The following is a 27,624-nucleotide window of genomic DNA, read 5'->3' on the forward strand; positions in this document are numbered from 1 at the left end:
TAGACACCATCTCTCCCTACTATACCTGCTATCCCACAGTCACACTCCCTTCCCAGAGACTATTATCCACTGTTACTATAGGTACCATCTCTCCCTACTATACCTGCTATCCCACAGTCACACTCCCTTCCCAGAGACTATTATCCACTGTTACTATAGACACCATCTCTCCCTACTATATCTGCTATCCCACAGTCACACTCCCTTCCCAGAGACTATTATCCCACTGTTACTATAGGTACCATCTCTCCCTACTATACCTGCTATCCCACAGTCACACTCCCTTCCCAGAGACTATTATCCACTGTTACTATAGGCACCATCTCTCCCTACTATACCTGCTATCCCACAGTCACACTCCCTTCCCAGAGACTATTATGCCACTGTTACTATAGGTACCATCTCTCCCTACTATACCTGCTATCCCACAGTCACACTCCCTTCCCAGAGACTATTATGCCACTGTTACTATAGGTACCATCTCTCCCTACTATACCTGCTATCCCACAGTCACACTCCCTTCCCAGAGACTATTATCCACTGTTACTATAGGCACATCTCTCCCTACTATACCTGCTATCCCACAGTCACACTCCCTTCCCAGAGACTATTATCCACTGTTACTATAGGCACCATCTCTCCCTACTATACCTGCTATCCCACAGTCACACTCCCTTCCAGAGACTATTATCCCACTGTTACTATAGACACCATCTCTCCCTACTATACCTGCTATCCCACAGTCACACTCCCTTCCCAGAGACTATTATCCACTGTTACTATAGGCACCATCTCTCCCTACTATACCTGCTATCCCACAGTCACACTCCCTTCCCAGAGACTATTATCCACTGTTACTATAGACACCATCTCTCCCTTCTATACCTGCTATCCCACAGTCACACTCCCTTCCCAGAGACTATTATCCACTGTTACTATAGACACCATCTCTCCCTACTATACCTGCTATCCCACAGTAACACTCCCTTCCCAGAGACTATTATCCCACTGTTACTATAGACACCATCTCTCCCTACTATACCTGCTATCCCACAGTCACACTCCCTCCCCAGAGACTATTATCCCACTGTTACTATAGGCACCATCTCTCCCTACTATACCTGCTATCCCACAGTCACACTCCCTTCCCAGAGACTATTATGCACTGTTACTATAGGTACCATCTCTCCCTACTATACCTGCTATCCCACAGTCACACTCCCTTCCCAGAGACTATTATCCACTGTTACTATAGGTACCATCTCTCCCTACTATACCTGCTATCCCACAGTCACACTCCCTTCCCAGAGACTATTATACCACTGTTACTATAGGTACCATCTCTCCCTACTATACCTGCTATCCCACAGTCACACTCCCTTCCCAGAGACTATTATCCACTGTTACTATAGACACATCTCTCCCTACTATACCTGCTATCCCACAGTCACACTCCCTTCCCAGAGACTATTATCCACTGTTACTATAGACACCATCTCTCCCTACTATACCTGCTATCCACAGTCACACTCCCTTCCCAGAGACTATTATCCACTGTTACTATAGACACCATCTCTCCCTACTATACCTGCTATCCCACAGTCACACTCCCTTCCCAGAGACTATTATCCACTGTTACTATAGACACATCTCTCCCTACTATACCTGCTATCCCACAGTCACACTCCCTTCCCAGAGACTATTATCCCACTGTTACTATAGACACCATCTCTCCCTACTATACCTGCTATCCCACAGTCACACTCCCTTCCCAGAGACTATTATGCCACTGTTACTATAGGTACCATCTCTCCCTACTATACCTGCTATCCCACAGTCACACTCCCTTCCCAGAGACTATTATCCACTGTTACTATAGGCACATCTCTCCCTACTATACCTGCTATCCCACAGTCACACTCCCTTCCCAGAGACTATTATCCACTGTTACTATAGGCACCATCTCTCCCTACTATACCTGCTATCCCACAGTCACACTCCCTTCCCAGAGACTATTATCCCACTGTTACTATAGACACCATCTCTCCCTACTATACCTGCTATCCCACAGTCACACTCCCTTCCCAGAGACTATTATCCACTGTTACTATAGGCACCATCTCTCCCTACTATACCTGCTATCCCACAGTCACACTCCCTTCCCAGAGACTATTATCCACTGTTACTATAGACACCATCTCTCCCTTCTATACCTGCTATCCCACAGTCACACTCCCTTCCCAGAGACTATTATCCACTGTTACTATAGACACCATCTCTCCCTACTATACCTGCTATCCCACAGTTACACTCCCTTCCCAGAGACTATTATCCCACTGTTACTATAGACACCATCTCTCCCTACTATACCTGCTATCCCACAGTCACACTCCCTCCCCAGAGACTATTATCCCACTGTTACTATAGGCACCATCTCTCCCTACTATACCTGCTATCCCACAGTCACACTCCCTTCCCAGAGACTATTATGCACTGTTACTATAGGTACCATCTCTCCCTACTATACCTGCTATCCCACAGTCACACTCCCTTCCCAGAGACTATTATCCACTGTTACTATAGGTACCATCTCTCCCTACTATACCTGCTATCCCACAGTCACACTCCCTTCCCAGAGACTATTATCCACTGTTACTATAGACACATCTCTCCCTACTATACCTGCTATCCCACAGTCACACTCCCTTCCCAGAGACTATTATCCACTGTTACTATAGACACCATCTATCCCTACTATACCTGCTATCCCACAGTCACACTCCCTTCCCAGAGACTATTATCCACTGTTACTATAGACACCATCTCTCTCTACTATACCTGCTATCCCACAGTCACACTCCCTTCCCAGAGACTATTATCCCACTGTTACTATAGACACATCTCTCCCTACTATACCTGCTATCCCACAGTCACACTCCCTTCCCAGAGACTATTATCCACTGTTACTATAGACACCATCTCTCCCTTCTATACCTGCTATCCCACAGTCACACTCCCTTCCCAGAGACTATTATCCACTGCTACTATAGACACCATCTCTCCCTACTATACCTGCTATCCCACAGTCACACTCCCTTCCCAGAGACTATTATCCACTGTTACTATAGACACCATCTCTCCCTACTATACCTGCTATCCCACAGTCACACTCCCTTCCCAGAGACTATTATCCACTGTTACTATAGGACCATCTCTCCCTAATATACCTGCTATCCCACAGTCACACTCCCTTCCCAGAGACTATTATCCACTGTTACTATAGACACCATCTCTCCTTACTATACCTGCTATCCCACAGTCACACTCCCTTCCCAGAGACTATTATCCACTGTTACTATAGGCACCATCTCTCCCTACTATACCTGCTATCCTACAGTCACACTCCCTTCCCAGAGACTATTATCCCACTGTTACTATAGACACCATCTCTCCTTACTATACCTGCTATCCCACAGTCACACTCCCTTCCCAGAGACTATTATCCCACTGTTACTATAGGCACCATCTCTCCCTACTATACCTGCTATCCCACAGTCACACTCCCTTCCCAGAGACTATTATCCACTGTTACTATAGGCACCATCTCTCCCTACTATACCTGCTATCCCACAGTCACACTCCCTTCCCAGAGACTATTATCCCACTGTTACTATAGGCACCATGTCTCCCTACTATACCTGCTATCCCACAGTCACACTCCCTTCCCAGAGACTATTATCCACTATTACTATAGGCACCATCTCTCCCTACTATACCTGCTATCCCACAGTCACACTCCCTTCCCAGAGACTAGTATCCACTGTTACTATAGGCACCATCTCTCCCTACTATACCTGCTATCCCACAGTCACACTCCCTTCCCAGAGACTATTATCCCACTGTTACTATAGGCACCATCTCTCCCTACTATTCCTGCTATCCCACAATGTCTTCCTAGAAGCTATTCTATAGTTATTATATATATTAAAACTGTTGCTGCACTGGCTGCTCAGTCTGTAGTTTCATCTGAATTGTATTACTCCGTTTCCCCATGTGCAGTGGTTGCTGTGTTTGGTGGCCCTATGTGTAAGGCAGATATTAGTGCTACACCAACAAAACCAAGGCAGAACCCACGGATCTCCACCCCGAAAAACACCAGGATTTATTCTCCAAATTAGTCACTTAATAAAATTTAGGCTTTTATTAAATCATTTAAAAACATATTTGTTCAAAAAACAGACAGGGAAGAGCATGATTTCATGATTGCATAGTTATATCATAGGTAGTAAATTAATATTAAACCATATAATATCTCATATATAAGCAGTTAGTCAGCAACAATTATTATGTTACACGATCATATGTTAAATTAATTAATAGAATAGAATGCTATTAAATAAATCACAATTTACAAGAAAAACAAGCAGAGAAGTAAGCAAGTACAGTTAACCAAATAATGTAATAAAAGTGTGTCCCTTATAGAAGGCCCGGACTGGCAATCTGTGGGTTCTGGCAAATGCCAGAGGGGCTACTATAAGGTGCCATAGAAAGTCAGTATTTAGTGGGCTGGTGGGGGCTGTTTGGGCCTCTATGTGGGCTGAGTGGGCCTCTGTGTATCTGAAATGCCAGGGCCTATTTTAATTCTCAGTCCGGACCTGCCTTATAGGCAGATATCATACAGGTAAGATATATTGAAGCCTGATACTGTATTTCTATATGAATACCAGTGACAGGATTCTTATGCTGATGTTCAACTGGCAAAGCCCCTCACATGCTGGGTATCCCCCCTACCTGAGAATGGCGGCAGCTGGAGAGAAGAGCCCCTGTTCCTCTGTCTCCATGGCAGGAGCTGGGCCCAGTGAGGTGAATGATCGAGGGAATGTGAGTTCTGCAGGGCAGCTTTCAACAGCCAGACAGAAGGGACCAGCCTTATCTTATTACTCCCAGACACACATGGGAAAGGGACGGAGCTATAAACTGGTGTCTATTCACTACGATGGGCTGTGTGTCCCTAATCTACTCACTGCTATATATACTGCATATATAAAATTTCTGTTCACTACTTTATAAGAGCCGAGTCCCTAGTCTTGACTGTAAAAGGGACCCAATCCATACTCGCTGCTGTATAGGCCCCATCCCTATTCACTACTATAAAAGGGAACCATCCTTACTCACTGTTGTAAAGGAATAATCCGAGCTGTATAAGACCCTGACCCTTGAGATTATTGCTACACCGTCTGCTGAGCGTTTGAGCTGGCCCAGATCCCCTCGCTCTCTACACATAATTAAGTTGGGTTGAAAAATGACCAAAGTCCTCAAGTTCATCTTCTCACATGAACCTGCAACATAGATGTGCCATATGCACGTTCATTCTGACTTATATTTATACGTATATATGTCTATGTGTGCCCAAATGTCAATACTGTACACACCACTAACTCTACTCATTGTATATTTCTCTACCACTATAGCCTTGGATACTCTGCTTGTCCAAGAAATCATCCAAGTCCCTCTTATAGTCATTAACTGAATCATCACCCGGCAGTGCATTCCCCAACCTCACTGTCCTCACTGTGATGAACCCCCTACTCTGTTCCTTTAAATGAAATTTCTTTTCCTCTAGTCTGAAGGGGGGACTCTGGTCTAACCCCCACTACCTGTCTATAATACCCTTGAATGTACTTGTAAAGAGTAATCTTCTTCTCTCGTCACAAGCGTCTTTTCACCAGTAAAAACAACTCCATCCTTTTGTACTTTAAATCCTCCATCCCTTTCACCAGTTTAGTTCAACATCTCTGTACTCTCTCCACCTCGCTAATATCCTTCTTAAGGACTGGAGCATAAAACTCACCCCCCACAATCCAGGTCGGGCCTTACCAGGGAGCTACACAGAGCTGAAAATTAGGATTTCCCCCATCACCACCTAATGCCCTGTTATACAACAACCTACTATTTGCTTTAGTAGCAGCAGAATGACACTGCCTTGAATTGGACAACTTGTTGTCTATAACATCCCCCAGAGCCTTCTCATCTAAGCATACCCCTTGTATCAATCACTTTAGCAAAGTCTAAGCACATCACATCCACCGTCATCACAGAGTCCAGGTTCCTGCTCACCTCCTCATAAATGGCAATGAAAGTCATTTGGACAAGATCTGTTATGCAAATATTCACGCTGGCCCAGAATTATTTTGATGTTCTATGTAGTTGAGCACCTCCTCCCTTATTACCCCTCCCGAAAGCTTTCCTGCCACTGATGTCAGACAAACAGGCCTATAGTTTTCAGGCCCAGGACAGGCTCTCATTTTGGAGCCCATTAGCCATGGACCAGTCTCTCGGCACCAAGCCAGACTTCATTGTCTCATGAAAAATAAAGTGAAGAGGTCACAGAGTCACAGAGTTTCTATGTTCGGTGAGTACCCCACATGAACGCCGTCCAGTCCCGGACCTGAGTTTACTTTGCGCGCTCAAGACTCCTTTGAGTCTCCCCCTGAGCAACCTGCACCTCACTCATTATTTTATTACAACTGGGCTGATTGTAAAGGAATCCCTCGTTAGATGCTTCCTCCTCCATTGTGTAGACAGAAGCAAATTAACAGTTGAGAAATTCAGCTTTTTCCCTCCTCTCATCGACCCTCTGGCACCACCCCTCCCCCACTCCCGATGTTAAGGGTCCCACTTCTTTTTTTTTTTGTTTTTCCTTTTAACGTTTCACTTATTTATACAAAATTTTGTATTTCTGTGACTCCTGACTGCAATGCCATTTCCATGAGTACTTTAGCCTGTGGGCTAGCCTTTCCCAGCTGATATATTGCAGAGATGCCCTTATCTAACAAAGTTTGCACGTGTAAAATTCAGTGTTTTCGTGGCTCCCTTCTAGAGCTGTCTGTGCAACACCAGCTCCGGCAGCTTTGTGGCTGTTCCAGGAATGAAAATCATAGAGGAGACTGCCCCCTGCTGCTCAGAAGGGCAAAGTGCAAAAGCCTACGACACCTGGTATTCCCAGGCGGTCTCCCATCCAAGTACTAACCAGGCCCGACCCTGCTTGGCTTCCGAGATCAGACGAGATCGGGCACTTTCAGGGTGGTGTGGCTGAAGGCGATGAAGAGTTGACTTTTCCTCCTCTTGTGCTTCAGTCCTGTGCCCCCCTAACCCCATCTCTGTCTCTGCGTGTGGAATAACCCCTGCCTCTTGCTCTTTGTTAACTCTGTGCAATTTACACAATAATAGTGACCATACAAAGTCTTATGAATGCTTATTGGCCCATGTATCAGGTCCTCCCCAAAGATTGTTCAGATATTAATCAGACAGGTTCAGAATTCCCAAGAGCCAAACAATCTAATCACCCGGGTCCTGTCCATTTCAGGGTGCCAATATCTGTAAAAGATCTGCTTATTTAGTGAGTTCATTATATGAGCGCAGATTAACTCTCATTAACTCACTTAACATCAACACACTCAGGATTGACCCAATATTCATAGACAACCCCCAGCTAGTATATAGAATATTCGTATATTTCCCATAACCAACCCCTAATCTTTAGTTTGTTTCCAGGGATCCAGTATCAGGCAAAGAGGCATCCTACATGGCATGCTGGGAATATTTAATATGACGTAGAGAGGGATATTCTGAGACAATTTGCAATTGGTTTTCATTTTTTATTATTTGTGGTTTTTGACTTATTTTGCTTTTTATTCAGCAGTTTGCAGTTTCAGCCATCTGGTTGCTAGGGTCCAAATGATGGAATATAAATATGGATTATGGAATATGAATAGGAGAGGCCTGAATAGAAAGATGAGTAATAAAAAGTAGCAATAATACATAGCATTTGTTTTTTAGATGGGGTCAGTGACCCCCATTTGAAAGCTGGAGAGAGTCAGACGAAAAAGGCAAATAACAAATTAATGAAGACCAATTGAGAGGTTGCTTTGAATTAGCCGTTCTATAAGATAGTAAAACTAAACCTGAAGGTGAACTACCCCTTTCACTTAGCATTTAGTATGTTACAGAATGGCTAGATCTAGACAACTTTTCAATTGATATGTATTTATTTATTTATTTTTTTTACAGGTTTTTTTTTAATGATTTGCTTTTTTTCTTATGACTCTTTCCAGTGGGTGTGACTGGCTGAACCAATGGAAGTAGCAGGGTTACATAGAACCTTCTCATTGTTCATACACCTGCAGCACCTGAGAGCAAACCTTACAGACTCTGAAGAATCCAATAAAGTCATTAGAGGCTGGAAGGTAATTAGTCTGCACCAGGCTCTGGCCTCACAGGTTGATCACATTCAAGTCAACGGAGCAGGGGAAGAGCATCTGTTTCTCTTAGGGGCAAATTCACTAAAATCCGAAGTTGCGCTCAGGGGTAGCGTAAGGTTGCGCTAGCGTTGATTCGCTAAGTAAAGCGAAGTTACGCTAGCGAAGGCTAAGTGGCATACGGCGCGAAATTCAAATTTCAATGGAGGAATACGTATCAGCACTACAAATGCCTAGAAAACCTTCAAATCATCAAATAAAAATTTTATTTTGCCCTACACATGTGCCCACTGTCTAGGTAAGTTGCCATGAGTCAGGAAATGTAGGGGGGGAGGAAGGGGAGCCCCTAAAAAAATTTCGATCTTTTTCAGCCTATCACCCATCATGTAGAAAATACGCCAGCGTTTTTTGGGACTTAGAAAATTTTTTTACTTTTTTTGAAACAATCCCTATCTACTCTATTGCGCTTCGCCAGGTCTGAGGTGGCGAAGGAAGTCTAGCGTAAAAGGTAGCGTTCAGTACACTGCGCAAGTTAGTGAATTTGCGTAGTTACGTCGCTAGCGAAACTTCGCCAGGCGTAAGGGTGCGAAGTAACACTAGCGAAACTACGCCAGCGTTCGTTAGTGAATTTGCGCAGTAACGAAAATGACAAACGCTAGCGAAGTAACGCTAGCAAAGTAACGCTAGCAAAGTAACGCTAGCGTTCGGCGCTTAGTGAATTTGCCCCTTAGTCTCAAATAATACACAGACTGACAACAGCTGGATCATCAGCTTTTGGGGCAAGAGTTGAGTTTTGTTCATTAAAGGGACACGGCTGAGTTTCTGCTCGTCATTATTACATCACTTTAGAATTTAGAATCTGCTTAACGAGGGGCAGAACATGTCAGACAAAGACAATTGCTTTTATACAGGTTCCAGGAGAAGGAGTCACCGTGTGAGTTACTGGATCAGTATCAGAAACACATCCCAATCCTGTTCCACCGGGATCCCCCCGACACTCACTGTCACCCTGCAGCTCCCAGCACACTGACATCTCAGTCAGTCAATCATACCTCCCAACTGTCCCATTTTTTGCAGGACAGTCCCGATTTTGACAGCTCTACCTGCAGTCCCGGATTGTTACTGAAATGTCCCGACTTTCTCTTCGATCTCCTGCACTGAACAGCCAGAAAAAGATACAAAGTTTTGTAGGGACCCATACGGTTAATGTGCCCCTATGGCTTTAACTCCCTAAACATCCTGATCTCCCTAGTTGCTGGGCAGATTTCCATGTAGCTAGACGTAATTTGCATAGATGTGCTATTGGCCAGGAGGTGCTGTGACCACGTCCTGTCAACCCTTGGTATAGTGAGAGAGAAGGGGTGGAGCTTCCTCTTTGGCTTCTGGATGCTGATCCAGCTGGGTGTTTCCAGGGAGCCTGAGGCCCAGAAAGTCATGTGCCTAGAGGGACCAGGTCCTGTAGAAGGATAAGTCGGGGAGCAGGGACCCTGTGAATGAGGCTAGTGAGTGGCAGGGATATATCTGTAATAGACTCTGTAGGAGAGTGAGATAGAGAGGACAGATAGAAAGAGCAGTTTGGCTCCAACTAGGAGGGATACAAGGAGGTGGCTCTCCTCTCAGGCAAGACTTTAATATAGGGACACCGACTAATAGGGATTAGGTCTAGTGAGTTCCCTGATCCCCTGTGTGAGGATCCAGGTCACGGTGTTGTCTCTGGAGAAAAGTCCCCGGTATCTACTGTCGGCTCTGTGTGAGCTGGTGTGTCTGTATATTCTGCCAATGTCTCTATAATGATGTAAGTAAACCCGTGGGTCATTTGTCTTGGACAAATTAAAAGTTATTCTGTTATACTGCAAGAACCTCCTGGCGCCCATTATTCTTATTGTTGTTGTCCAGTAGCCTGAGAGTTTTAGTTGCACTACACCATTCCTCAAATCTTCCATTCAGCGAAGGCCCAAGCCTGGGGTGTTTGAGTCACAAGTAACCCATGCTCTAAGCTCTAACTGGACATTAACCCTTGTTTGGTCAGCCTGGCCAAGTTAGCGTTACAGTTTCTAAAACTTCATTGGCTTTTGGCAGAGAGCTCCAAATACGTGGCAGGTGCACTTAGATTCTTATGTAAGAATTTAAGGTGAGCAAAGAAACAATTGTAACTATTTAAGATAAGCAGGTCTCCTGGGGAAACTGGGACTTGCAGCTTCAAGGGCAATTCATCTTCATTAGCAAAACTGAAATAACATAAAATCCACAGAAATGTGTTCAATCTTTCACAACCTGCCAAATTTTGTAAAATGAACATGGTAATTAGGGGGTGTGGCCACAAAAGGCCATGATTTAAAAAATTTCTATTTCTAAAATATTGGGAGGTAAGTATTGTATTCCCACCAGCCAATAGGTACAACAGACCTCAGGGTCCCACAGGGGCAGGTCTGTCACTTAAGAAAAGAATAATTCCGCACCCCGAAAACAAGATGCCCAATTGGAAAGTAATTCTGTTGCCCCAGATCATTGGTTCCCAGATAGAGACGAATTGTTACTTAAAGGACTCAGCAGAGAAACATCTGAGGATCTGGAAACCGGAATGGGCTTTAGACCTCAGCTTTTTGGCTTTTTCTCTCAAAGTGATTTTCTTCAGGGTCAGAGTTTTGCTTCATTAATAAGCTTCTCCCTAAGCAGGCGGAACTCCATTACCACCACTCTGTTTATTTCAATGCCCAGGAATGTGATGGTGGTTGTTGGGGCTACTGTTTGTCCTGGGCTAATGCCACATTTCTAGCTGGCCATATGAAAGGATTCAATGATTTCTGGCAGTGAATGACCAGCTCTGAGCCCATCTCTTTTCTCACTAGCCACTCAATGAAAGAAGAAAATACTTCAAAGTACATAGAACATTCCATCAGTCGTCACTTATCTAAATAGAAATAACCATCGAAATGGAAACCCAGTAACCTAAATCACTGCGGGTGGATGGGGAGTAGCCTAAAGGCCGATTTAATATCAGTTCTTGCCACATTTATTGAGCATGGCTAATGCAGATACAGACAATGCATATGATACTGAACATACTGAGCAAACTTAGGGACTGTTCCTGCTGAATTGTGCTTAGTACAGGGAATACCTATGCTGCCATAGTTTTATGGGATCTCTCTGTACAGACTATGAGCAAACTTAGGGGACTGTTCCTGCTGAATTGTGCTTAGTACAGGGAATACCTATGTGCCATAGTTTTATGGGATCTCTCTGTACAGACTATGAGCAAACTTAGGGGACTGTTCCTGCTGAATTGTGCTTAGTACAGGGGGCAGTTGTAGAATATGTGAGCATAGATTATTATGGTTGTAGTTTGGGGATGAAGGTGCTGCTATACCTGTATATGACATACCTGTCAGCCCATTGGCTTCTCAGAAGGAGTTGGAGCAGTAGAGGAAGGGAGGGCTATGGATAGAGACAAGCCTTAGAGATAATGGCAGCAAAGAAAAGCTGAAAGTGCAGATGAGCTTAATAACACCTGGGTGTATATATATATATATATATATATATATATATATTATAGGGGGAGCTAATAAGTGTGAAGCATAAGTCGGGGGTTTATCATTGTACTGAAGCTCATTTGGGTTCATGTGCTGATCTGTGACTTGTTCTGTTCAGTTGGAGAGGAGGATGAGGTGTCCATCAAGGAAGCAGCCGAGAGCATCGTAGCAGCCATGGAGTTTAAGGGAGAGCTGATTGTATCCTTGGGCTGAGTATTTATACGTCTAATAGATACACACATGCTCTGTGTCTGTACTCACACTCACTAATACACACTCACTCACCAGCAGTGCCCATGCATGTTAGGGAATGAAGGGGTTAACCCACCCTACTAAGTGGCTACGGGAATTTAACCCTTACTTACCCAGGGACAAAGCTCTGAATCTGGACCCAAATGAAAGGGACAGGTTACTTACCCACAATCCAATAGGAGATTGAATTCACTTCCCCTGGGGGCAGTTCCCCCCCTGAGCATGAGACAGAGAGGAGAGTACGAGCAAGAAGTACAGAGAATCAGAGCACTGGACCTGGCTAATTACTGGGCCCCTAATGGATTCACTTTCTCTCCAGGAGGATTTTCCTGCCTGACCATGGGGAAGAGAACAGCCCAGGGGTTTAGGGAAGAGGTTTGAATACTTGGGGGAGGTCCATTTCACAGGGAGTGGTTCCTGATTGACCATGGGGAAGAGAACAGCCCAGGGGTTTAGGGAAGAGGTTTGAGTACTTGGGGGAGGTCCATTTCACAGGGAGTGGTTGACCATGGGGAAGAGAACACCTCACTGTTGGAAGTCTACTAGACTACAATATGTTTTACCCTTAACTGCCCCGACCTCAGTTCGACAGCACAAAGTCTGATGGGCAGTTCAAGAAGACTGCGAGTAACCACAAGCTCAGGAAATACCTGCCGGACTTTCAGTTCACCCCCTTCAATAAAGGTAAGAGAGGCGAGTGGTACAGCCCAGCAACATTGTGACCATAACCAGTACTAGTGATGTGTGTGTTACACCAGTGCGACACATTAAAGGGCCAGTACACACGTATACAGTCCTTCTTCCCACATGAACAACACAAACAGAACTATCCTGCTCGTGGTACCCGGGGGAGCAAGTGTGATATTAGACTGCTCCATTCTGTTCTACCAGTGCAGTCTGCAGCTTCCCATGATCCACCCATCAGACTGGTACATTATATATATATTGTATCTATAGAAATAGTACAGTACATTATATATATAGTATCTATAGAAATAGTACAGTACATTATATATATATATATATTGTATCTATAGAAATAGTACAGTACATTATATATATTGTATCTATAGAAATAGTACAGTACATTATATATATATATATTGTATCTATAGAAATAGTACAGTACATTATATATATATATATATATATATATATATATATTGTATCTATAGAAATAGTACAGTACATTATATTATTGTATCTATAGAAATAGTACAGTACATTATATATATATATATATATTGTATCTATAGAATAGTACAGTACATTATATATATATATATTGTATCTATAGAAATCCAGGCAATGTGTATGTGCAGGTTGGTACCAATGTTCCTGATTAAAATGGTCTCATTTGGAAGTAAATCTTTTGTTTGTGTTTCTCTCTCAGGATTTGGGAGCAGTTGCCCTTTGTCTGTATGGGCTACAGGTTTATTAGCCAGTGGCAGTTTCAGGGTCTCTACCTACTTGTGACTGTGCTGTGTTCCTCTACATGGCAACCAAATGGCAACTAATTCACCAAGCTCTGTGCCCAGGGGAGGGGGGCATGTGGGGCTGTGGGCTCCTCCTGGCTCATTCTGCACCCCCGGGGGTCACATTCACATCAATATTAACTGCTCCCTGTGTTCACATTGGATACTGACAGTCACATGCCCCTGCCCAGGATTTTTGCTTATTGCCCTACTAAAGCCTGGGAGCCCATGTGTTGCGCTTTATTTGTAGAATAGAAACATTTAGTGCAGCCAATGAGGATAAAGGGGAGGAGACACTCAAGCTCCATCTGTGGTTACAGCACAATTCATGTCCAACACTGACTGAGACACTTGTAGCTCCACCTGGTGTAACAACTATAGATGGAGCTTGTACTTGTGGCCCATATACACTGATGTACAGAAGGCAGCTTTGTCACCCCAACATCTCTATTGTAGCCCCCCAGGGCTTTTTCCCTTCCCACAATCACACGTGCCATTGCTTTTGCTTCTCCAGTTGCAGGTGGGGGTTCATGGGGCAGAGCTGGGGGGCTGCAGGAGCCAGAAGGTGAGGGTCCTATGGGTGGGGGGCCAGTGTTGGGCTAGGGTCCCGGCAGTGCAAGAGAGTGAGGCTAGTGACCTGGAGAGCCCCAAAGCCATCACAAGCTCAGTAGCCTAGTGACTCTTAGTGACTCTCACTCTGTGTGGGGTTCCAGGGGGTCCCCAAGAATTACAGTATCAGAAGATAAAGTGACACCCCCACTGCAGCCGTAGACCTGAGGCTAATCCAAAAAGTGCAAAAAAGCTACAGAATTTATATACAGGTTAGTACCAATATTCCCAGCATTCCCTGTGACCAGTGGCGTAACTAGATATTACTGGGCCCCACAGCAAATAATTTTTCAGACCCCCAAAATGTATAGCGGTTGATCTGTTTTACCAATATTTATTGAAACTGTATATGAATTAGGGCCTCATGGGGCCCCCTATACCTCTTGGGCCCCCCTGCAGCCGCTGGGTCTGCTTCCTCTATAGTAACACCCCTGCCTGTGACCCTCAGTATTACATATACAGTAACTCCCAGCATTCCCCGTGACCCTCAGTATTACATGTACAGTAACTCCCAGCATTCCCTGTCACCCACAGTATTACATGTACAGTAACTCCCAGCATTCCCTGTGACCCTCAGTATTACATGTACAGTAACTCCCAGCATTCCCTGTGACCCTCAGTATTACATGTACAGTAACTCCCAGCATTCCCTGTGACCCTCAGTATTACATGTACAGTAACTCCCAGCATTCCCTGTCACCCTCAGTATTACATGTACAGTAACTCCCAGCATTCCCTGTGACCCTCAGTATGACATGTACAGTAACTCACAGCATTCCCCGTGACCCTCAGTATTACATGTACAGTAACTCCCAGCATTCCCTGTCACCCACAGTATTACATGTACAGTAACTCCCAGCATTCCCTGTGACCCTCAGTATTACATGTACAGTAACTCCCAGCATTCCCTGTGACCCTCAGTATTACATGTACAGTAACTCCCAGCATTCCTTAAAGGAGAACTAACCTGTTTTTAATGAGAATAACCCCCCCCCCCCCTTACCTTTCATAGAGGGTCACCAGTGGGAAAGTGTTGAGTTGCCTGGCACAGAGGCTCTGGGGGAGACACAGAGGAATGGGAGTGGCTTCCCTGACATCATGAATAATGGGCCCTGGGAAATAATAGTCAGCTTGTGCTGTGTCTGATACTGACTCCAGTCCAACTTGCATCCACTCCAGGCTTCTAGTAAGCCCTCAGCATACAATCCCACATTAGCTGCCTGTAGTACTGGGGCCACATTCATTAGAACAACTGTACAACTCCCATTAGTCCACATGCAGGGAGTTGCACATTCCTCAATCCTCCCATGGGCTTTGCTATAACATTTCTATGTGGCCCCTCATTGGCCCTGTCCCCTCCTCTAGCCATTCCTAGCCCTCATGTGTCTGTACATTATACAAGTGCTGCACTCTGCACATTTATTGCTCACCCATCTCAGGGACACATGGAGGCCCAGTTGGCCACTAGTGGCCGCTGCTTTTATTTCATGCCTGGGAATATTCAAGAAAGACGCCATTTTCTTGGAAAGGTGAATTTTATTTCTTTTTTCACAAATGACAAAATGAAAAGTAAAAGTGAGAGAAAAGGAAAAAGAAGAGAAATGTCTGTGTCTAGTTGTTTGTAGTCATGAAACAGAAATAAAAAGTAACCCTTTCTATTTATTTCCTCTATTAGTTTCCTATTTATTTCCTTGTTATTAATTTCCTATTTATTTCCTCTTTATTTCCTCCTTATTTCCTCTTTATTTATTTCCTATTTATTTCCTATTTATTTCCTCTTTATTTATTTCCTATTTATGTATTTCCTCTTTATTTTCTATTTATTCTTTTTATTTCCTATTATTTCCCTCTTTATTTTTTCCTATTTATTTCCTCTTTATTTTATTTCCTCTTTATTTATTTCCTCTTTATTTCCTCTTTATTTATTTCCTATTTGTTTCCTCTTTATTTATTTCCTATTTATTTCCTCTTTATTTATATTTATTTCCTTTTTATTTATTTATCCTCTATGTTTATTTCCCTCTTTATTTATTTCCTTCCTCTTTATTTATTTCCCTTTTTTTTTTTATTTTAAAAAACAGGGGACTTTATTTAGGGACTGTATTTAGGGGCTTTATTTAGGGGATGTTTTTAGGACTTTATTTAAGGGGATGCATTTAGGGCTTTATTTAGGGTCTATTTAGGGTCTGTTTTAGGGTATTTAGGGATGTATTTAGGGTCTGTATTTGGACTGTATTTAGGGCTGTATTTAGGGATGCTTATTTAGGACTTTATTTAGGGGATGTTTTTTGGATTTTATTTAGGGGACGGACTTTTTTGGGTCTTATTTAGGGACTGTATTTAGTCGTATTTAGGGGATGTATTTAGGGCTTTATTTAGAGACTTTATTTAGGGATGCATTTAGGGGGTTTATTTAGGGATCGGTATTTAGGGGCTTTATTTGGGCTTTATGTTAGGGGATGTTTTAGGAACTTTATTTAGGGATGCATTTAGGCGCTTTATTTAGGGACTGTATAGGCATTTAGGGGAGTATTAGGGGCTTTATTTAGGGACTGTATTTAGCGGGTTTTTATTTATGTTTAGGACTTTAGGGGATGCATTTAGGGGGTTTATTTAGGTACTGTATTTAGGGGCTTTATTTCGGGGTTTATTTAGGGGATGTTTTTAGGACTTTATTTAGGGGATGCATTTAGGCGCTTTTATGGACGTATTTAGGGGCTTTATTTCGGGGATGTATTTAGGGGCTTTATTTAGGGACTTTATTTAGGGGATGTTTTCAGGACTTTTTTTAGGGGATGCATTCAGGATGTTTATTTAGGGACTGTATTTAGGGGCTTTATTTCAGGGATGTATTTAGGGGCTTTATTTAGGGGCTTTATTTAGGTGATGCATTTAGGCGCTTTATTTAGGGACTGTATTTAGGGGCTTTATTTAGGGGATGTATTAAGGCGCTTTATTTAGGGACTGTATTTAGGGGCTTTATTTAGGGGATGTATTTAGAACTTTATTTAGGGGATGCATTTAGGCGCTTTATTTAGGGACTGTATTTAGGGGATGCATTTATGGGGTTTATTTAGGGACTGTTATTTAGGTTCTTGTATTTCGGGGATTTTTAATGGGCCTTTATTTAGGGGATGGCATTTAGGGCGCCTTTATTTAGGGACTTGTAATTTAGGCTTTATTTTGGGGATGTATTTAGGGGATGTTTTGGACTTTTTTAGAGGGGGATGCATTTAGGCGCTTTATTTAGGGACTGTATCTTGTGGGCTTTGATTTCGGGTATATTTAGAGGCTTTATTTAGGGGATGTTTTTAAGGACTTTATTAGGGGATACATGTTAGGAGGGTTTATGTTGGGACTGTGATTTAGGGGTTTATTTCGGGGATTATTTAGGGGCTTTATTTAGGGACTTTCATTTAGGGGATGTTTTAGGAACTTTCATTTACGGGGGATGCATTTAGGGGGTTTATTTAGGGACTGTATTTTTAGGGGCTCTATTTTAAGGGGATGGTATTAGGGGCTTTATTTAGGGACTTATTTAAAGGGGATGTTTAGGACTTTATTTAGGGATGCTTAGGGGGTGTATTTAGGGAACTGTAATTTAGGGGCCTCTATTTAGAGGATGTAATTGTAGTGGGCTTTATTTAGGGACTTTATTTGGGGATGTTTTTAAGGACTTTATTTAAGGATGCATTAGGGGGTTCTTGAGGGTGTTTTAGGACTTTATTTAGGGGATGCATTTAGGGGGTATATTTTAAGGACGGGTTTTAATTGGGGCTTTATTTCGGGGGATGTATTTAGGGGCGTTAATTTAGGGACTTTATTTAGGGGATGTTTTTTAGGGACTTTATTTAGGGGATCATTTAGGGGGTTTTATTTAGGGACTGTATTTAGGGACTTTATTTGCGGGGATGTATTTAGGGGTCTTTATTTAGGGACTTTTTTAGGGGTTTTTTTAGGACTTTATTTTAGGGGATCATTTAGGGGGGTTTATTTAGGTACTGTATTTAGGGGCTTTATTTCGGGGTGTATTAAGGGGCTTTATTTTAGGGATGTTTTTAGGACTTTATTAGGGGATCGCATTTAAGGCGCTTGTATTTAGGGACTGTATTTAGGGGCGTTATTTGTGGATGTATTTAGCGCGGTTTATTTAGGGATTTTTATTTTGGGGATGTTTTTAGGACTTTATTTAGGGAATTGCGATTTAGGGGGTATATTTAAGGGACTGGTATTTAGGGGGCTTTATTTAGGGGATGTACTATTAGTGGTGCTTTTTTAGGGATGCATTTAAGTTGTATTTAGGGGACTGTATTTTAGGGCTTTATTATGGGGATGTAATTTAGGGTGGCTTTTTATTTAGGGATCGTTTTAAGGACTTTATTTAGGGGATGCATTTAGTGGGTTTATTTAAGGACTGTATTTAGGGGCTTTATTTTGGGGATGTATTTATGACTATTTAGGGACTGTATTTAGGGGCTTTATTTAGGGGATATATTTAGAGGCTTTATTTAGGGACTTTATTTAGGGTATGTTTTCAGTACTTTATTTAGGGGATGCATTTAGGGGGTTTATTTAGGGACTGTATTTAGGGGATGCATTTAGGGGGTTTATTTAGGGACTGCATTTAGGGGCTTTATTTAGGTTATGCATTTAGGGTCTTTATTTAGGGGTTTTATTTAGGGGCTTTATTTAGGGGCTTTATTGAGGGGATGCATTCAGGGGGTTTATTTAGGGACTGTATTTAGGTTCTTTATTTCGGGATTTTATGGGCTTTATTTAGGGGATGCATTTAGGCGCTTTATTTAGGGACTGTATTTAGGGGCTTTATTTTGGGGATGTATTTAGGGGTTTATTTAGGGATGTTTTCAGGATTTATTTAGGGGGATGCATTTAGGCGCTTTATTTAGGGACTGATTAGGGGCTTTTTTCGGGATATATTTAGGGCTTTATTTAGGGGATGTTTTTAGGAGCTTTATTTAGGGGTGCATTTAGGGGGTTTAATAGGATTGTATTGTACGGGGCTTATTTCGGATGTAATTTAGGGGCGTTAATTTAGGACTTTATTTAAGGGATGTTTTGAGGACTTTATTTAGGACTGTATTTTAGGGGCTTTTTTTAGGGGATGTATTTAGGGGATGTATTTCGAGGCTCTTATTTAGCGGCTTATTATTTAGAGATGTTTTTTAGGACTTTATTTAGGGGATGCATTTAGGGGGTTTATTTAGGGACTGTATTGTAGGGCTTTATTTGCAGATGTAATTTAGGCTTATTTAGGGATGTATTTAGACTCTTATTTAGGGGATGCATTTAAGGGGCTTTATTTAGGGACGGTATTTAGGGGCTTTATTCTAGGGAACTGTATTTAGGGGCGTATATTTGTGGATGTATTCTAGGGTTTTATTTAGGGATTTTATATTGGGGATGTTTTTAGACTTTATTTAGGGGATGCAATTTAGGGGTTTATAATTTTAGGAACTGTATTTAAGGGGCTTTATTTAGGGGAATGTATTTAGGTGCTTTATTTAGGGGAATGCATTTAGGGGGTTTATTTAGGGACTGTGATTTAGGGGCTTTATTTTTAAGGGGAATGTATTTAGGGGCCTTTTTATCTTAGGGGAATGTTTTAGGACTTTATTTAGGGATTGCATTTAGTGGTTTTAATGTTTAAGGACTGTATTTAGGGCTTTATTTTGGGGATGTTTATTTATGGACTATTAGGGACTAGTTTAGGGCTTTATTTGCAGGGATATATTTAGAGGTTTATTTAGGACTTTAATTTAGGGTATGTTTTTAGTACTTTATTTAGGGGATGCATTAGGGGGTTTATTTAGGCTATGTATTAAGGGATGCATTTGGGGGTTTATTGGGTAGGGACTGCATTAGGGGTTTATTTAGGTTTAGGCATTTAGGGTCTTTATTCCTAGCGGGTTTTATTTAGGCTTTATTGCAGGGATGCATTTAGGGGCTTTATTTGAGGGGATGCCATTTAGGGGGTTTATTTAGGGACGCTGTGTTTAGGTTCTTTATTTCGGGGATTTTATGGCTTTATTTTGAGGGATGGCATTTAGCGCTTTATTTTTAGGGACTGGTATTAGGGGCTTTATTTTGGGATGTTTATTTAGTGGGTCGGCTTTATTTAGGGGATGTTTTCAGACTTTATTTTAGGGGATGCATTTAGGGGCGCTTTATTTAGGGACTGTATTGTAGGGGCTTTATTTTCGGGATATATTTAGAGGCTTTATTTTTCGGGGATGTTTTTAGACTTTATTTAGGGGATGCATTTAGGGGGTTTATTTAGGGACTGTATTTAGGGGCTTGTATTTCTGCGGTATGTATTTAGGGGGCTTATTTAGGGGGATGTTAATTTAGGACTTTTATTGAGGGGATGCATTTAGGGCTTTATTTAGGGACTGTTTTAGGGGCTCTTATTTCGGGGATGTATTTTAGGGCTTTATTTAGGGGGATGTATTGCTAAGGGCTTTATTTAGGGACTTTATTTAAGGGGATGTTTTTAGGACGTTTAGTTTAGGGATGCATTTAGGCGCTTTATTAGGGACTATAGTTTAGGGATGCATTTAGGAGCTTTATTTAGGCGACGCTCACTCTAGGGGCCTTTATTTAGGGAACTGTATTTAGGGGTTTATTTAGGGGAATTGCACTTAGGTGGCTTTATTTAGGGACTTTTATTTAGGGATGTTTTTAGGACTTTTATCTTAGGGGATGCCATTTAGGCGCTTTATTTGAGGGGTATGCATTTTAGGGGCATTATTTAGGGACTGTATTTAGGGGCTTTATTTAGGTGATGCATTTAGGGGATGAATTTAGGCCTTTATTTAGACTGTCTTTAGGGCTTATTTAGGGGTGTAATTAGGGGCTTATTTAGGGACTTTATTTAGGGGATGTTTTTAAGGACTTTATTTAGGGGATGCATTTAGGGGGTTTATTTAGGGACTGTATTGTAGGGCTTTATTTAGGGGATGTTTTAGGTATTTTTTTTTTATTTAGGATGCATTTAGGGTGTTATTTTTAGGCGACTGTATTTGGGGCTTTATTTAGGGATGTATTTTAGGGGCTTTTATTTTAGGGGATGTTTAGGACTTTATTTAGGGATGCATTTTAGTCGGGGTTTATTTAAGGACTTTATTTAGGGGCTTTATTTTTGGGGATGTATTTATGAATATTTAGTGGACTCGTATTTTAGGGGCTATTATTTAGGGGATATATTTAGAGGCTTTTATTTAGGGAACTTTATTTAGGGTATGTTTTTAGTACTTTATTTAGGGGATGCATTTAGGGGGTTATTTAAGGACTTATTTAGGGGATGCTTTAGGGGGTTTCATTTAGGGACTGCATTTAGCGGGCTTTTTTAAGGTTTATGGCATTTAGGGTCTTATTATAGGGGTTGTTATTTAGGGGCTTTATTTAGGGGATGCATTTAGGGGCTTTATTGAGGGGATGCATTTAGGGGGTTTATTTAGGGACTGTGTTTAGGTTCTTTATTTCGGGGATTTTATGGGCTTTATTTAGGGGATGCATTTAGGCGCTTTATTTAGGGACTGTATTTAGGGGCTTTATTTTGGGGATGTATTTAGGGGCTTTATTTAGGGGATGTTTTCAGGACTTTATTTAGGGGATGCATTTAGGCGCTTTATTTAGGGACTGTATTTAGGGGCTTTATTTCGGGGATATATTTAGAGGCTTTATTTAGGGGATGTTTTTAGGACTTTATTTAGGGGATGCATTTAGAGGGTTTATTTAGGGACTGTATTTAGGGGCTTTATTTCGGGGATGTATTTATGGGGACTTTGATTTAGGGGATGTATTTTAGAGGGCTTTATTTAGGGTGAACTTATATTTAGGGGATGTTTTTAGGACTTGTTATTTTAGGGGATGCATTAGGCGCTTTATTTAGGGACTATATTTAGGGGATGCATTTAGGAGCTTTATTTAGGGACTGGTTTAGGGCTTATTAGGGACTGTATTTAGGGGCTTTATTTAGGGGTGCACTTAGGTGCTTAATTTTAGGGATTTATTTAGTGGGTATGTTTTTAGGACTTTATTTAGGGGATGCATTAGGCGCTTTATTTGGGGAGCATTTAGGGGCATTATTTAGGGAAGACTTTGTTTTTGGGGGCTTTATTTAGGTGATGCATTGTAGGGGATGAAGTTTAAGGGCGGCTTTATTTTAGGGACTGTATTTAGGTGGCTTTATTTAGGGGGATGTATTTAGGTGGCTTTTAGTTTAGGAATTTATTTAGGGGATTGTTTTTAGGACTTTATTTAGGATGCATGGGTTAGGGGGTTTATTTAGGGACTGTAGTTTAGGAGGCTTTATTTCGGATGCTATTTAGGGGCTTTATTTAGGACTTTATTTAGGGATGTTTGTGGACTTTATTTAGGGGCTTTATTTAGGGGATTATTTTAGATGGCCTTTATGTAGGGCTGTTAATTTAGGGGCATGTTTTTATTGCGACTTTATTTAGGGATGCATTATAGGGGGTGTTATTTAGGCGACTGTATTTAGGGCTTTAATTTCCGCGATGTATTAGGGGTTAATTTTAGTGACTGTTATTTAAGGCAATGTTTTAGATTGTATTTGGGGATGCATTAGGGTTTAATTAATGGACTTTATTTAGGGATTTATGTTGAGTGGATGCATTAGGCACTTTAATTAAGGGATCAGTATTTAGGTGCTTTTATTTTCGGGGATGTATTTTACGGGCTTTAATTTATGGGACTTTGTAATTTAGGGGATGTTTTTAAGAACTATTATTTAGGGGATCATTTAGGTGCTTATTTTAGGGGTGTATTTAGGGGCTTTAATTAAGAGGGATCAATTGAGGCGCTTTATTTAGGGACGGTGATTTAGGGGGCTTTATTTAGGCTTTTTTAGGGATGCTTTTCTAGGAGCTGTATTTAACGGGGATGCATTCTAGGGGGAGTTATTGTAGGGACTCTGGTATTTAGGGGCTAGTATTTCGAGGATGGTATTTAGGGGCTTCTGAATTTAGGGATGCATTTAGGGGCTTATTTAGGGACTGTATTTAGGGGCTTTATTTAGGTGATGCATTTAGGGGGCTTTATTTAGGGGCTTTATTTAGGTGATGCATTTAGGACGCTATTATTACGGGACTGTATTTTAGAGGCTTTAATTATAGGTGATGCATTTTAGGGTTTTTTTTTTTAGGGACTTTATTTAGGGGGTTTTTTAGAACTTTATTTAGGGATGCATTTAGGGGTTTATTTAGGGACGGCTATTTAGGGCTTTATTGGGGTCGGGGATGTATTTAGGGGCTTTATTTAGAGGCTTTATTTTAGGGAGTGTTTTTAGGACTTATTTAGGGGATGCATTTAGGGGGTTTTATTAGGGACTGTATTTGGGGCTTTTTTCGGGATGTATGTAGGGGCTTTTATTAGGGGATGTTTTGAGGACTTTGCATTTAGGGGATGCATTTAGGCGCTTTATTTAGGCCTGTATGTTAGGGTGCGTTATTAGTGGGTACTTTAGGGGTTTTATTTAGGGATGTTTTAAAAGGACTTTATTGCTAGGGGAATGCTTTAGGGGTATATTTTAGGGACCGGTCTTTAGGGGCATTTATTTATCGTGGAATGTATTTAGGGCTTTTATTTAGGGAACTTTATTTAAGGGGGATGGGTTTAGGAACTTTATTTAGGGATCATTTAGGGGTTGTTATTTAGGGACTTGTATTTAGGCGGGCTTTATTTTCGGGGAGTATGTTAGGGGGCTTTTATTTTTGGGCTTTATTTTAGGGATGTTTGTTAGGACTTTATTTTAGGGGTATGCATTTAGGGGTTTTCCTTTAGGTACTAGTATTTAGGGGCTTTATTTCGGTGATGTATTTAGGGGCTTTATTTAGGGGATGTTTTTAGGAACTTTATTTAAGGGGATGCATTTTAGGCGCTTATATTTAGGGACTGTATTTAGGGCGTTATTTAGTGATGTATTTAGGGTTTTAGTTTAGGTTTATTTTGGGATTGTTTTTAGGACTTTTTAGGGGATGCATTTTAGGTGGGTATATTTAGGGGACTGGTAATTTAGGGGGACTTTAATTTAGGGGATGTTATTCTAGGTGCTTTATTTAGGGATGCATTTAGGGGGTTTATTTAGGGATGTATTTAGGGGGCTTTATTTAGGGGGTATGTATTTTTAGGGGCTTTATTACGGGGATGTATCTAAGGACTTTATTTTAGGGATGCATTTGTGGTTTATTTTAAGGACTGGTAGTTTAGGGGCTATTATTTTGGGGATGTATTTATGAACTTTTAGGACTGTATTTAGGGGCTTTATTTTAGGGATTATATTTAGAGGCTTTATTTAAGGACTTTGTTAGGTATGTTTTTTAGTAACTTTAGGGGGATGCATTTAGGGGGTTTATTTAGGGACTCGGTTATTTAAGGGGAATGCATTTAGGGGTTTATTTAGGGACTGCATTTAGGGGTTTATTTTTAGGTTATGCATTTAAGGGTCTTATTTAGGGGCTTTAATTGAGGGGATGCATTAGGGGGTTTATTTTTAGGGACTGTATTTAGGTTCTTTATTTGGGCGGATTTTATGGGCTTTATTTAGGGGATGCATTTACGCGCTTTATTTAGGGAACTGTATTTTTAGGGTTTTTTTGGGATAGTATTTAGGGGTTTATTTAAGGGGATGTTTTCAGACTTTATTTAAGGGGAACATGCCATTTAAGCGCTTTATTTACGGGACTCGTATTTAGGGGCTTTATTTCGGGGGAATATTTAAAGGCTTATTTAGGTGGATGTTTTCAAGTACTTTATTTAGGGATGCATTTAGGTCGCTTTATTTAGGGACTGGTATTTAGGGCGTTATTTTAGTGGATTGCTATTTAGGGGTTTTATTTAGGGATTTTTATTTTGGGGATGTTTTTAGGATTTATTTAAGGGGAATGCATTTAGGCGGTATAGCTTTAGGGACTGTATTTAGGGGGCTTTATTTTAGGGATGTATTTAGGGTGCTTTAATTTAGGGATGCATTTTAGGGGGTTTATTTAGGGACTTGTATTTAGGGGCTTTATTTAGGGGATGTTATTCTAGAGTGGCTTATTTAGGGGTGTTTTTAGGACTTTATTTAGGGTGATGCATTTAGTGGGTTTATTTTAAGGACTGAATTTAGGGGCTTTTATTTTGGGGATGTATTTATGACTATTTAGGACTGTATTTAGGTTTGCTTTATTTAGGGGATATATTTAAGGCTTTATTTATGGGACATTATTTTTAGGTATGTTTTTAGTAACTTTATTTAGGGATGCATTTGGGGGCTTTTTTAGGGACTGTATTTAGGGATGGCATTTAGGGGTTTTATTTGGGACTGGGGCATTAGGAGGCTTTATTTAGGTTATGCATTTAGGTCTTTAGGGGTTTTATTTAGGGGCTTTATTTTATGGGCTTTATTGAGGGGCATGCATTTAGGGGTTTTATTTAGGACTGTATTTAGGTTCTTTATTTCTGTGGATTTGTATGGGCTTAATTAGGGGATGCATTTAGGCGCTTATTGTGACTGTATTTAGGGGCTTTATTTTGGGATGATTTGGGCCTTTAATTTAGGGATGTTTTCAAGGACTTTTTTTAGGGGATGCAGTTTAGAGCGGCTTTAATTTAGTGACTTATTTAGGGGCTTTATTTCGGGGATATATTTTAGGGGCTTTATTAGGGGATTTTTTAGGGACTTTATAGGGGATGCATTTGAGGGTTTATTTTAGGGACTTGTATTTAGGGGCTTTATTTCGGGGATCTGATTTGGGGCTTTATTTAGGGACTTTATTTAGGGGGATGTTTTTAGGACTTTACTTTAGGGGAATGCATCTTGGGGGTTTCATGTAGGGACTGTAATTTAGCAGGCTCTATTTAGGGGATGTATTTGGGCTTTATTTAGGGACTTATATTTAGGGGATGTTTTTAGGACTTTATTTAGGGGATGCATTAGGGGGTGTATTTAGGGACTGTATTTAGGGGCTCTAATTTAGAGGATGTATTTAGGGGGCTTTTATTTAGGGACTTTTAATTTAGGGGATGTTTTTAGGACTTTATTTAAGATGCATATTTAGGGGGTTCTTGAGGGATGTTTTAGAGGACTTTATTTAGGGGATGCATTTTAGGGGTATAATTTAGGGACGTATTTAGGGGGCTTTATTTCGGGGATGTATTTAGGGTTTATTCGGGACTTTATTTAGGGGATGTTTTTGGACTTATTATGGGGATACTTTAGGGGGGGTTTATTTAGGTAACTTGTTTTAGGGGGCTTTTTTGCGGGATGTATTTAGGGTGAGCTTTTATTAAGGGGATGTTTTTTAGGACTTTATTAGCAGGGATGCCATTAGGCGCTTTTTTAGGGACTGTATTTAGGGGCGTTATTTAGTGATGTATTAGAGGGTGTTTGTATTTAGGGATTTTATTTGGGATGTTTTTAGGAACTTTATTTAGGGGATGCATTTGGGGTAGTATTTAGGGACTGTGTAATTTAGGGGCTTTATTTAGGGGATGTGTATTCTAGGTTCTTTATTTAGAGGAATGCATTGTAGTCGGGTTTATTTAGGGCTGTATTTAGGGCGTGTTATTTAGGGGCTTTATTTTGGGATGTTTTTAGACTTTATTTAGGGATGCATTTAGTGGGTTTATTTAAGGACTGTATTTAGGGCTGTTATTTTGGGATGTATTTATGACTCTTTAGGGACTGTATTTGGGGCTTTATTCGTAGGGATAATATTAGAGGCGCTTATTTTAGGTGACTTTATTTAGGTAATGTGTTTTTAGTAGGACTGTTTTAGGGATGGCATTTAGGGGGTTATTTAGGGACTGTATTTAGGGGGATCATTTAGGGTTTATTTAGGGACTTCATTTAGGGGCTTTGAATTAGTTTATGCATTTCAGGGTCTTTATTTAGGGGCTTTTATTTAGGGGGCTTTTTAGGGGCTTTATTGAGGGGATGCATTTAGGGTTTATTTAGGGCTGTTTAGGTTCTTTATTTGGAGTTATGAGTGGCTTCTTTATTTAGGGGATTGCATTTAGGCCGCTTTAAATTTAGACTGTATTTAGGGGTTTATTTTTCGGGATGTATTTAGGGCTTTATTTAGGGGATGTTTTCAAGGAACTGTTATTTAGGGGATGCATTTCAGGCGCTTTAATTTTAGGGACGTATTTAGGGCTTTAATTTCGGGATATATTTAGAGCGCCTTTATTTTTATTTAGGGGATGTTTTTAGGACTTGTATTTAGGGGATGCATTAGGGGTTTATTAAGGACTGTATTTAGTGGCTTTATTTCGGATTGTATTTAGGGGCTTTAATGTTAGGGCTTTTATTTAAGGGATGTTTTTAGGACTTTATTTAGGGATGTATTTAGGGGCTTTATTTAGGGGATCTATTTAGGGATGTATTTCGAGGCTTTATTTAGGACTTTAAATTAAGGCAGGATTGTTTTTAGACTTTTTTTTAGGGGATGCAGTTTAGGGGGATTTAATTTAAGC

The 27,624-nt window shown here is 41.0% G+C and overlaps 1 protein-coding gene and 1 non-coding gene across 2 annotated transcripts in view; one reads left to right on the forward strand and one right to left on the reverse strand.

Moving 5' to 3' along the window:
• Positions 1–6,981: 6,981 nt before the first annotated feature.
• Positions 6,982–7,100, reverse strand: LOC121395278. The gene has a single exon (XR_005962382.1). It is a non-coding gene; the product is annotated as a 5S ribosomal RNA (ribosomal RNA).
• A 4,800-nt stretch (positions 7,101–11,900) lies between these two features.
• LOC108695356 overlaps positions 11,901–27,624 on the forward strand; it is a 28,356-nt gene continuing 12,632 nt past the window's right edge. Inside the window, exons 1-2 of the mRNA XM_041568245.1 lie at positions 11,901–11,986; positions 12,625–12,724. Coding sequence (XP_041424179.1) covers positions 12,644–12,724 — 81 coding nt within the window. The 5' untranslated portion in view covers positions 11,901–11,986; positions 12,625–12,643. The remainder of the gene's footprint in view (positions 11,987–12,624; positions 12,725–27,624) is intronic.

This window comes from Xenopus laevis, chromosome 6S (genome assembly GCF_017654675.1).
Source record: "Xenopus laevis strain J_2021 chromosome 6S, Xenopus_laevis_v10.1, whole genome shotgun sequence".
Taxonomy (NCBI): domain Eukaryota; kingdom Metazoa; phylum Chordata; class Amphibia; order Anura; family Pipidae; genus Xenopus; species Xenopus laevis.